Here is a 12,442-nt window from a genome sequence, read left to right as displayed (position 1 = left end):
AAATTATACACAATTAATTTTTAGGGGAAGTAGCATGGTAATATCACTTCCCTAGCCTGCGAAAAATTAAAAATCAGGAGCTGCAAGCGAGCTTTTTGTTTTCTAGAAAAGATACAAACATATCCACAGGAAAATTATTTTTAACTTTCAACCACTTATTGTAGCTAATACGGCGGGATAGCATAAATTAATCTTAATTAATTAGATAAAACGACTGGTATGACGCAGGCAAATATGGAAACTAACAACAAGAAGACAAAATAAAGGATAAGTTGCTGTTTTATACACACTAGTTCTAAACTGTTTGAGATGCTTAAACACCTTAGAATACAAAACAATTCTACGGTTCAATTCAGAACAGTGTACCCACATTTTATTAAGTTATACAGGCGAGCCTTGAATTCTGTGTGATGGCAAAACTTGTCACGCTTAGACTAAAGTCTTGATGACTAGTATTGTTTAGTCAATTTTTCATATTGATTTGCGCAGAGCAATTTGTTTTGAGAAAGCTTGACCAGATTCTCAAGAACAATGTTTCCAAAAATGTGGTTTAGGAAGCGTTGTGCAGATACACTGTTATACACCATAAAAATTATAGGAAACTTCGACCTCCCTATTTTCATTAAATGCGAGTTTTATTCAAAATCATCCACCACTTTAACAAGGGCTGAACTCAAGCCACACTCAGGCATTTCCATTCAAGACAGCTTTCTACCTGGGAACATTACAGAAACTACCTTTGTGACAACGATGGATTACTTCCTAAACTTACGCCATAAGGACTGATTTTTCATTGGGCGTGTTTTGATTTTAATGGTTGTGATTGGTCTTTCAGACCAGCCAGATTGAAAATTGCCTTTTGGTAGATACCGCTATACCTACATTTTAGATAATCATAGTCCCTCCAGAAAGGGACTGAACACGCAAAGGACATAGTTAGAAATTCAGCTCTCACTTCTAAACTGAATTGGGTTGAGATCTACCGAACCCTTTTGAAAGATATCTTGACCCCAGGCTTCGAATAAGGCCCTGATCACAAAATGGTAGAACTGGAACATTAACTCTTACTCCCCAGCAAGGTTTGTGAATATTAGTCGACTCCTTCGGGTAAATGACCGATTCAGATGAAGTTAGGGACCCTTTACACGAACTAATATTGAACCAACTCAGATCTTCCAGAAAAAACAACCACGATACTTACTCTTACTTTCACCCATGTGCGACTGAAATTTAACCCACCATTCTAGTAAATATCAACATGACAAGAATTTAGGGAATACCTCTCCCAACCATATCAAAATGGTTACGGACCGCCAAAAAGCAGAATTAGGGCACATAATCTTGTTTTCGACCAAGGTTGGCGAAGATCCTATAACTTCCCATGAGATAAACTGATGACAAGGAATTAGAAAGTAATCCCTTTTCTTTCCCCAGATCGGGCAAGGGCCATAAATCAGCTATTGTATTAGCCTTTACTCTATTACCTTTCTTTAAGAGTCCCTTCTAGCAAATCCACTGATCAGAAGAATTTAGCTATTCGTTCCTCATATTAGCCGAATTAGCAACAAACTAACAAGAGTCGAAGCATGGGGGCTTGCTCTTATTTAAAACCAGTTTGGCTGAGATCCAACAATTCTTTATATTAGATACTTTCTTAAGTTCCGTCTGTCACCGCAACCATGATATCAAAGTACGACCAACTTGGGTTGGGACAGTTGTGGTTTGCTCCTTGCTAATAAAATGGGTGTACATTTTGTGATGCTCTTGCCGGACAAGATTTTGTAATTTCCATCTCTTGTCGCTACCGAGTCAGAAACCACTGATGGCAACAACAAAATAAAAGCTCCGGTGCTGCTTCAAAACAAAATTTTGATTGGTCAAACATAGGCATCACAAATGTGACATCAATTTCAAGCTAAGTATGAGAGTGAATTGACTAAAGAGCATGAAATGTCATTGATAATTGCCAAGAGAAAAGCAGAGAAACTTACCCGAAAACTGTGCGCTACAGCGACAACCAGCTCGCTGACGGCCAAGTCTCGCCAATTACTCTCGTTTGTTTCTGTGTTCAGGCCCATGATACCAGCCATCACCTAGATATTGCAAAAACTATTAGCAAACCACAAGAAATAACATTTACTATCTAGATTCTATAAGACTAATCCTATCTAGATTCCACATAGATACTATGAACTCGTTCCAAAGACCACTGTCCCTTCTAACTGAACAATAATAGCTTTTACCGTGAAACGACAATATATGCAAACAGAAAATAGGGGGAAAATAATACTTTTGTGCAGAACTGTTTTAGTGGTTATTTCGGCCAAGAGAAACCTAAAATATGACTCTTACTTTTCCTTTTTTTTTGCTTATACAAATACATTAGTTTTTTTTCACTACCTTACACCACCAATTAAGCTTACTTAACTAAAAGTCATTTTTTTATTTTTTGTTTTCTTTTCTAACACTTGTTGACACAATGGGACTGTTTCAGCAGCCTAACCCCTTAAATATTTAACATCAAAGAATAAAACGTACAAAGTAACATACTAATATAAAGAGTATAATTCACAAAGATAGGGATGTAAAATTATCCTGATCTTGAGTAGCAGAATTTTACTACCCAAGAGATCAGATTTAATACTATAAATCAGTTTATTATTATCCGTAAGCACATACGAGTTGCACGACAAACTAACGAACAAATATAAGTTGAAATGGTAATAAGTCCTTTTAAAAGACAGTGAAAACAGATATAAAAAATCTGGATATTTCGACCACTAACACCAGTGGTCGTCATTCAGCAGAAAAACTAAGGCCTTAAAATTAAAACAAACGTACTTATACAGAACAAAATAAATACTTTCGGGTTAGAAACAGTTTTCGGGTTGTTCACTAGATTTGTCAGAGAGAGTTCATTAACAGGGTTCATTCAGTCTTGAGTGGCAAATTTTCTTCTTTAAAATTGCCAACATGCAAGTTGAATTTCTAATGAAGGTGGCACAAACTTCTTTTTCTTCCAATTGCAAGAGAAATGTTGTTGAATTTAAAGTTATATACTTGATTGTATACGTCCACTGGTGGTCGACCATTGATGTAGGAGGTCAAAATATCCCGATTTGTTATATGTGTTTTCACTGTCTAATAAAAAGATTTAACCCTATTTGAACTTTTATTTGTTCGTCATAGAAAGGCAGTGAGGTCTTAAAAAACAAAAACAATACCTAATATAAGGTATTACGGCCAAAAAGACGAAGTAACAAGAACGCAGAACTCGGCGGGTAGAGGGGCTTATAATCTTGTGGTTGCAGGTTGTCGTATAGGGAGGGAAGGGGATAAAAAAAACCTATTGAATATCAAGGTGTTTAAAAAATATTAATTTGGTAACTTGAATCCCCCAGAAAGAGATAAATCGAATTTCTAACCCAAAATATTTGATTTACTTGTAGGTGCGAGATTGAATCTATGTTTATCTCCTAGACCACGTGATCCTATTTCTGAATCCGATTACCAGCCACTGAAGGGTATCGCACTGAATTCTAAACCACCACAGTCTAATTTCAAGCATGACACTCCCGGGAGGGCAAACCACTTGTAGACAAGATCGGTGAATTTTTCATATCTGAAATAAAGAGAACGTTGAAAAGAATCCCATGAACGAACAAAAATTCAAATTAAAACATTTTCTTGAGCTTTAAAATTCGAGAGTGTAAAGTAAAACTAAATCATCAAAACTGGCCATATACAATGCATCGCAAAATAACAATAGAATTCTTTATTACATTTCTTCAATGTCATCATAAATTTTAACAAATAAGCGAAATGCATTTAAAAAAAATCTCTAATAAATTACTCAGTGTATCTCAAATTAGGAAACCTTAAAGTTGGACAAATCTACCACCTAAGAAAAAAAAACTTGAGAAAAAAGTCATTCGAATCTCAATAATGTATAAATAAATAAAAAAATCTAGAGTTACTTATGAGAAATCAACAGCCCAACCAAACTAAACTTGTGTTGTTTGTTATTGATCATCACAATAAGATTTTTACTGGCATACTTTTCTTTGATTGACGAAGCAGATAGAAATTCTGAAAGTTAAAACACGATAAAATACAAGATATAAAATATGGTAACAATACTGAATCTAGAAGATCTAGCGGTAGACCTAGACAATTAAAAACAAGAGCTAAAGACTTCTGAAGATCAAAAGCACGGAGAGAAATTACTCTACTAGAACTTGCAGGGTGGAAAGATTTTATCGTATGTGCTCTTCAACTGTCACACGCCCATTACCTTCTGGTAAATCTAAACATTTAAGCACCTCTCTTCGTTGTAACGGTTTTCCAAAAGATTCTGGGAATGTCGCCAATAGAAGCGTTAAAGTTCCGTTTTTATATTCAAATTGAATATCAATAAACTACAACGTCAAGTCGACTAATCTATGAGAATCTACAAAATCCGAAAAGTGAAGGAGTTTAAAATACTTTGTAAATATCAGTAAAAAAGCTCCGCGCCTCCCTGTAACAGAAAGGAATTTTGTTAACCCCTATTATTATTTTTTTTATATTGTATTTTTTTTATAGTTAAAATCGAAGTGCTTCTACATTACATGAAGTAAATTAAAACGTAAATACGATCCTTCTGGAATAGTTACATCGAAAACGAATTAACTTGTCTGTCTGGACCATAAAACACTATATGAAATAGTCAGGAATCATCAAAAGCCTTTTCGGACATAGCTGACATATTGTAATGCAATAAATTAAATATGTATTCAAATCAATGAATATATAGTAAATGGCTTTATTGTTTTATAGTCGGACAAAAAAAAATGCACGGGTCAAATGTTCTATGTGATCACACATCTGATTACACATACATCACAAATACAAGATTTCATATATATATATATATATATATATATATATATATATATATATATATATATATATATATATATATATATATATATATATATATATATATATATATATATATATATATATATATATATATATATATATATATATATATATATATATATATATATATATATATATATATATATATATATATATTCTATCACCTGACATAGTAAATGGTCAGGAATTAATCAAGAAACGGCTACTTAACTAACCAAATATAAATAAATCTCGAGATCAAATTTGATCCAGAAATTAAAAAACCAATTATAAGGAATTCATAGAAAGGAAAATGGACTCAAGGTTAAGATAGTTATTTTTTATATATTGATATATTTATATAATTTTAACAACAATTTAGAATTAACCCAAAACCAAACGTTTGACGTGGGGTGAATACCCTACGTCATTAAAGCTCACTATAATAAGAAAGAAAGAAAGAAAAAAAAGAATACAAAATAAAAAATAAGAAAAAATATAAAATAATAATAATGCAAAGGGGGCAGCAACCACACACCATGTGATACTGTAGGATTACACTCAAAAACCAACTAGAAATCAAAACTGAATTTAACTAGAACCAAATCTCCTCCAAAAGCAACAAAACTAAAATACATACTGATTTAAGAAATTTTCTTTCAATTTTCCTTTAAAATGAAGCATCTTCTTCATTTCATTGTCCAAATTATTCCATAAAAATAAAATTTGATACTTTCAGTTATATTACCTTTCAGTTAAAAAGACTTGGGCTGTACTGCGTACCATTTATTTTATTCACACAGAATAGATTAGGGGCATTGTTTTTTTTCTATTATTATTTTTATTTATTTTATTCGTTATTTTTATTTGCTAAATCAATTATTTTAAATTTATACATATAAATTCATTATGTTAAAAGTTCTCCTCGAGTCGACCCAGCTCTAAACGGGTATATGAAGAAATCTAGGGAAGGAAAGCAGGAAGGATGTCCCCAACTCCCCATTGCAATTCCTAGCTGAAAGGCCACGAAACAGAGATCAGTAACGCCGGTTTGGACCTTAAGGGTCTAGTGCCGTCATAGTTCATACTAAAAACAATTGCTCCTTTGGGCACAATTAGATATGAACCAAACACACTAAAATTGGACTCCATTTCGCACGTACTAAAATTTGATTCGATTAGTTAAGTCTCAATTATCCTGGATCAATTTGATTTCTAATTAATTAAATAAAAAAAACAAGTTTTTTTTTACTGAAAGTAAGGAGCAATATTAAAACCTAAAAGGTAGAGAAATAATTACGTAATGAAGGGGTTCGTTCTCTCATCAATACCCCGCTCTCTACGCTAGAGTTCGAATTTTGTTCAAATTCCTTAAGAATAACCCTTGAATCATAAAGGCCGTTTAATTAGAATAAATTGCTCTTTTGAAAGTACTAAGAAAACTTTAGCGCAAGGACCAAGGCATTGACGAGGGAGCAAACCCCTCATATAGGTAATAATTTCTGGTCGTTTTAAATTTTAATGTTGCACCTTACTTTCAGTTTAAAAAAAAATAATTTTTTTTTTCTTGATGTAAAAAAAAAAATTCCACATTTTTGTAGATGGAAGCTTGAAACCTCTATAATACGGTTGTCTGATACATTGAATCTTATGGTGTGATTTTCATTAATATTATAATACTTTTAGGGGGTATTTACTCCTTTTTTCGGAAATAAGGCAAATCTTCTCAGGCTCGTAACTTTTGGTGAGTAGGACTAAACTTGATGAAACTTATATATTTAAAATCAACATAAAAATCTGATTCTTTTTGTGTATCTATTGGTATCAAAATCCCTTTTTTAGAGTTTCAATTACTATTGAGCCGGGTCGTTCCTTACTTACAGTTCGTTACACCGAACTGTTTGATAAAATTGGATACAACTAATCCGAAATAAAATGTCGAATACTGAACTCTAGCGACAATCTTATTACAAACTAAATTACTGGAAAGATCTGTATCTCTGTAAGGCTTTTAAATTCAAGCCATAATAGGACTATTGGCTTGTAGCAGTCCTATTACAGCGATGTAAAATTGCTAAAAATTCAGTTTTGCCTTGTTTCCCATTTCTTTTCGTCCAGTTTAAATCTTATGAAGGTTAGAAGGCAACGAGTATAACGATCTTTTTACTTACATGGGGTGACGAAGCGGTACTTGAATAACCAAATCTTCTGGAATATCGAAAAAAAGCGCTTCTCCGTCACCAGCCTGAACTATGAGGGGTAATATATCTTGTCTCGTCCCTTTTCCAGCCCAACCAAGCTTTTGAGCAGCCTAAAAATCAAAAACGAATTATTAAGACTAAATAATTATAAAAGCAAAATATGACAAAGCACCAACTTTTTTCAGAAAACTTAACAAAATAGATGAATTTACAGAGAGAAAAGCTCGAGGTTGCAAAAAAAGTGACTTGTACAGAATTGCAAACGAACGGGATTGCCAAGAAGCAAAGGAATAGTTCAATATATAGCAATACTAAAAAACTTCGATTCTACACCTCTATTTAGCAGCATTTTTTTTCTAAATTGGCATTTATGATGTTATCAGTCAATCGACAGCGCTTATTAATACTTTTCTAGCCTATATCTCCACCCCCCCCCAAACAAAATCCAATAATAATTATAGTCGGCAAGCACTGCTAATCTACAGTCAGCTTAGTAGATTGCACGTGTTTAGTCTTTTTAATCAAAGCACCGTATGCAGACAGTGGTTGACAAGATACTGTTACACGACAATGCTACATTGCTATACTAGAATCAAAAACCAGATTCAATATCAGCTGGGACAATCTTACGCTAAAGAACTTGCCTCATTCTCAACTTTTCCCAAATTTCAACTTGTGTTGAAAACTGTTAATAATTAGCAAACTTTACCAATGAACACCTTTGTTCCTAATTAAATAATTAATAGCAAGTTCACTAAAAACAAAAAAGTTTGGCCGCTCATGAGATTTCATAACTACTCAAAGACAACTTTTACGTCATGGTTTTATTTTTTGTCTTTAGAGTTTTAATCTTCCTTGGTAGCAAGACACAAAAATTAGTTTAGAGTGAATTTAGAGATACAAAATTATATTATAAAATATTTTTAATATTTTTGTTTTAATCTGAAGAGCTGAAGTTACCAACTTCTGCTAGAGAATTGTATTCCACTCAATAGCATTGCAAAAACTACTATAAATCTTTTTTTACTGTTAATATCTGGCAGTTAATAATTCAATAATCATATCTGCTATATAAACTAACAATATAGCAATGTCAGAGCAGAAAATGGGCAACATTCATTTGACTGTTCAGGCTCGTAACTTGCTTTTCTATCCATAATCAGCTGTTTCACACTGCATACTAGTAGCTGAACCAATTATAAACATTAAAAATACAGGAAAAAAATATCAGCAGCGAAAATCAAATTGAAAGGGACAAAACACGCGTCACTTTGTTTTTTTATGATTTTTTTTTTTTTTTTTTTTTACTTAAATTTTACAGACCTGAGTCAGCTCCAAGTTAAAAGGATCTCCAAGAAGGGTACCATCAGGTTGTTTATAGCATGCATATCCAATCATAGTAGAATTCCACACACGAAAGTCACATCTTCCTTTTTGACGGGGTGGAAACACCATTATTGCTGATCTTAAAGAGTAAAAGCCATGATTAAAAACTATTTAGCATAAATTCAATAAGAGAACAATAAAACATGAAAGGCAAGTAATAATTCCCAAATCCAGCCTCAAAAGCTGTAAAACAGAAGCAATGAAAATAAAGACAATACAATTACACATGCTCACTATTGTAGTGACAAGGGAGAGTCTCATTTTTCAGTTTTTGATTCGTTGATTTTTTTAGTTTCAATCTTTATCGGTTTTTAATTCTTCCTCTATTTAATGTTTTTTTTTTTCTGCCGCTATTTTGATTCCGCTTTATTAAACTTGGTATTGTTTTACATTTATATTTTTCATCCGTGTTTTTTCTGATGTTTTCTGTTTCACAAGTTTCATTACTTGGCATCAGACACAAAAGAGACCGAACAAGAACGCAAAAATATATCAGGTCTTTTCAAGATGGAAATACATGGAATGTTAGCCCAAAAACGAATTCTTAAAAGTAAGATGAGACCAGTTGTACTATTTCACCAAAAAAATAGGGAGGGGGGCAATATATCTCAAAATGTGAGAAGTGGCTCTCTTTTTTTTATTCCAATTTTCTGTTTTTTTTTTTGGGGGGGGGGAATACCAAAAAAGGTGTTTTTCAAAATCTAGAGAAGGGACAAACACTAGGGTCAAGAGGTTGAATTTACACACAACCCATATTCCCCGATGCAGGCTGAAATCTTCAGGAATGTCTTAAAATAGTGGGCCTAAAGTGTACTATTTTGGTCTTGTAAATCATAAAATTAGTATCTTTCTCTTTTCAAATTTAGAGCCCTTCTGGTAGGGTTACGAACTGTCACTCCTAAATTACAAACACACAATTTCCTATTCATCTTCTGCTTTACAAAATCTCAAGAAGATACACAATGTGTTCTTGTATATTCTGTGAAAAAAACGAAAGTTTCAATTCTCCATACTCATACAGATTATTTCCGAGAGTAGATTATGAAAACGATCTTCACAGATACTCACAGCCTTGTTTGGGGTGTTGGTACACATTGACACATTGAGAAAAAGGGATCTATATCCAAAGAAGCTATCACCAGAAATGCACAGGCTAGCAGTGCCGTCAGAAAGCTAAAAAAGACTTTGGAGATCAAGCACTTAATCCCAACGGCTTAAGCTTCTCATGTTGATAGAAGTGTTCTGCCCCTCCTCGACTCTACGCGTCAGAAATATATCGTCTCAACCAAAAGGAAGAGAGAAGAATCTAGTTTTGAAAACGAGTGCCCCCGTCGACTGCTTGCGTCCCCTCGACTCACAAGATAATGAACAGGAACGCAATGAATATAAAAGGGTCAGTCATCTCTCATTAGGAACAAATGAAGGCGACGATGGAGTTACTTTGGATACGTGATGCGCATGAGTAATTCCACAATTCCCAAGCAGTCTGTCCTTAGCCAAGTCAAAGTAGTCAAGACTTTTGGCTACTCAAAAGCAACCACTACAAAGACAAACCTAAAAATACACTCCAATTTTCGCACGATAGCAACCTACGAAACGTTGCCTTACAACTGGTCTCTCTACAACCAGAGTGAGAAGAAAAAATAACAACCATTTTGGTCGTATTTGACGTTACATCTGGACATTACTTTATATTGTTTGCTGAATCCTGTAAACGAGCATTCAGCAGAAGGATAAAATCTAGTTTTGAGATTTGTTTAGTAAGAGATAAGTGAAATATCAGGCACCGTCATGCCCAGGTATCGCGATGAAAAAAGAGTAAATTTTACTTGTTTCCCGTGTACACAAGTTGGAAGCTTAAGGGATTCAGTTTTTTTTTTCAATAGAAAAACCTCTATGTCTCGTACGAAAAATTTCCCTCGTGTTCCTTAGTCATGTCTTAGTCAATGTCCTAAACAGTCTAAACAGTTTTTTTTTTTCAAATTACGATCATATTGTAAAAAAGTTCAACTTCCAATGGTGAAATTCAATAGCAAATCGTCACAGATTATATTTTCAAATACACTACTCAGCTTAACTAGCTTTAAAATTTGATAGAGCCTCCGAAAGTACAGTTAACAAGACGATAATACCATAATAAATTTGAGAAGAAACACTTATAAAAGGGAGAAAATCTTACCGTAGAATTCCACCATTTGTGGCGTATTGTAGGTGGGTACACATGGCTTCAAACATTCCCTGTGCTGTACCAACATGACGACTATCAAATACCTAAAAAAGGGATGAGATTTGATGTAAAAACCAACCAGAGGAGCAAATACAACTAACAACTAATTCATTTTTATAAACTTTGCTGCAAAACTACTCTGAAGCAATCTCTTGTACCTTTTTTCCTTAAGCTGATTTGTAACCAAGATTGCCAAATGCAAACCTTCAAACTCATCAGAACGAAAGAGGGAAAAAAACAACATACTACACACAAGTCTGGCCTTAAATGTTTACCGTTCACCCTTAACTTTCACTCCGTCAACACACAAAGCAAGATTGTTTGTGAACTGAACTTTGCAGTCCGTGTTGACGACAAAGCACCATAAAATATGTACCATACTAGTACTAATCTTATTTGAAGCTTTTTCAGCGCTTAATACTCAAGTTGAACACGTTATAAAATCTTGATATCTAAATAAAATTACGAAATTATTCTGAAGTTAAGGCGTAAAAGATATTGCAGCCGCTACAAGAAAATGTCTTGCAAGACATGAATCTTCATAAATGGCACGGTAAAATATCTTACAAGACGTGTGTATGGAATCTTACCAACAGAAGGCCCGTCATTTCAATAACAGTTTCTCATGAATTATAAAAAAAGAAAATATTTCTGCAATATTTTCTAAGTTTTCTAATCACTGTATTTTTTCCAAATGCAGGGCTAGCGTCTCAGAAAAGCTTAAATCCAAGAATTGTGATATATGTTAGCTCAAATTATAACAAAGTAGAGGCTTTCCTAACTTTCATTAACGAATTCAAGCTTCTTCTTTAAGTCTGACTTTGATATTCATGTTCGTTTTTTAAAGGTAAAATTTGTAATCACCTTATCATGTAAGTAATTCTAGAAAAAGGCACAGACAACTCAAACAAGTAATAATAACAATATTCATTTAGATTAATGACATAAATGTCAGACTTAACTAACTAACCAAATAGAAAAAAAAACGATAAGAAAAAGGTATTTAATTTAAAACGTCTATCACAAGCTCCGAAGGACCGAATTCGCATTTCGGAGTCATAAAACCATTAAAAAAAAAAAAAAAAAAAAAAAAAAAAAAAAAAAAAAAAAAAAAAAAAAAAAAACACAACAACTAAAAAACTGGCTAAACAATGTCATAAACAACAAAATCAGAAAGTCAAAGCCATTCATTAGTAAAAAAAAAAGAAAGACAAGAAAAATTAAGCTTTAAAATGGAAGAAAGTTAAAAAGGTGAACCAAAAAAGAACTAAAAAAGAGTGAGATAAAACTAGCGTTGGAAAGGTTTAAAAGAGAAAATATAAACGAAAGGGAACGAAAGAATCAAACGAACACAAAACTTTGGTATCACAAGTACCAAAGAAAAAAAGGGAAAACTAGTGGTTTATTTTATAAGTAATGAATGGGGGAAAAAGTTTTTTCATACCTAGATGTTAAGCAGCGAATGGAGGACAAGATACGAACGGATTCAGACACAGTGCATGGCAGGTGGTGTCTGGATAGGGAGTGTCTCTTTGGGAAAATATTTTCCTTAAGAAGGTTTATTATTGCATTTTTTTTTGCATAACGGAGGCAAAACATTCCTCTGTTGTGCTCAAGAGTTTCCAGCTTGGTCTTTTTTAGAAGGAGCGGATGGTACCTTGGCTTCTTTAAAAATTATTCTCAGTGCTCTTTTTTGAATAGATTCAATTTTTTCTGATTCATCACG

At 33.3% G+C, this 12,442-nt stretch overlaps 2 protein-coding genes across 2 annotated transcripts in view; both read right to left on the bottom strand.

Moving 5' to 3' along the window:
- LOC136037973 (diacylglycerol kinase 1-like) overlaps positions 1 to 12,442 on the bottom strand; it is a 229,362-nt gene that overhangs the window by 74,723 nt on the left and 142,197 nt on the right. The window lies entirely within an intron of this gene.
- Positions 3,493 to 10,756, bottom strand: LOC136037615 (nitric oxide synthase, salivary gland-like). The gene is made up of 4 exons (XM_065720331.1): positions 10,669 to 10,756; positions 8,427 to 8,568; positions 7,074 to 7,213; positions 3,493 to 3,622 (listed from the first exon to the last, which is right to left on the bottom strand). Exons 1-4 carry the CDS (start codon positions 10,722 to 10,724, stop codon positions 3,508 to 3,510), a joined length of 453 nt encoding a protein of 150 aa, XP_065576403.1. The 5' UTR covers positions 10,725 to 10,756; the 3' UTR covers positions 3,493 to 3,507.

This window comes from Artemia franciscana, chromosome 17, assembly GCF_032884065.1.
Source record: "Artemia franciscana chromosome 17, ASM3288406v1, whole genome shotgun sequence".
In the NCBI taxonomy this organism is placed as follows: domain Eukaryota; kingdom Metazoa; phylum Arthropoda; class Branchiopoda; order Anostraca; family Artemiidae; genus Artemia; species Artemia franciscana.
Note: the sequence above shows the minus strand (reverse complement) of the source record. Positions and strands in the feature narration are given on the sequence as shown.

Coding starts and splice junctions, on each gene's coding strand:
- LOC136037615 (XM_065720331.1), bottom strand. CDS start 10,724: ATGTTTGAAGCCATGTGTACCCACCTACAATACGCCACAAATGGTGGA. Junction 7,214..8,426: donor TTAACTTGGAGCTGACTCAG/GTCTGTAAAATT, acceptor TTTGATTTTTAG/GCTGCTCAAAAGCTTGGTTG. Junction 3,623..7,073: donor GTACCGCTTCGTCACCCCAT/GTAAGTAAAAAG, acceptor TCTTTATTTCAG/ATATGAAAAATTCACCGATC.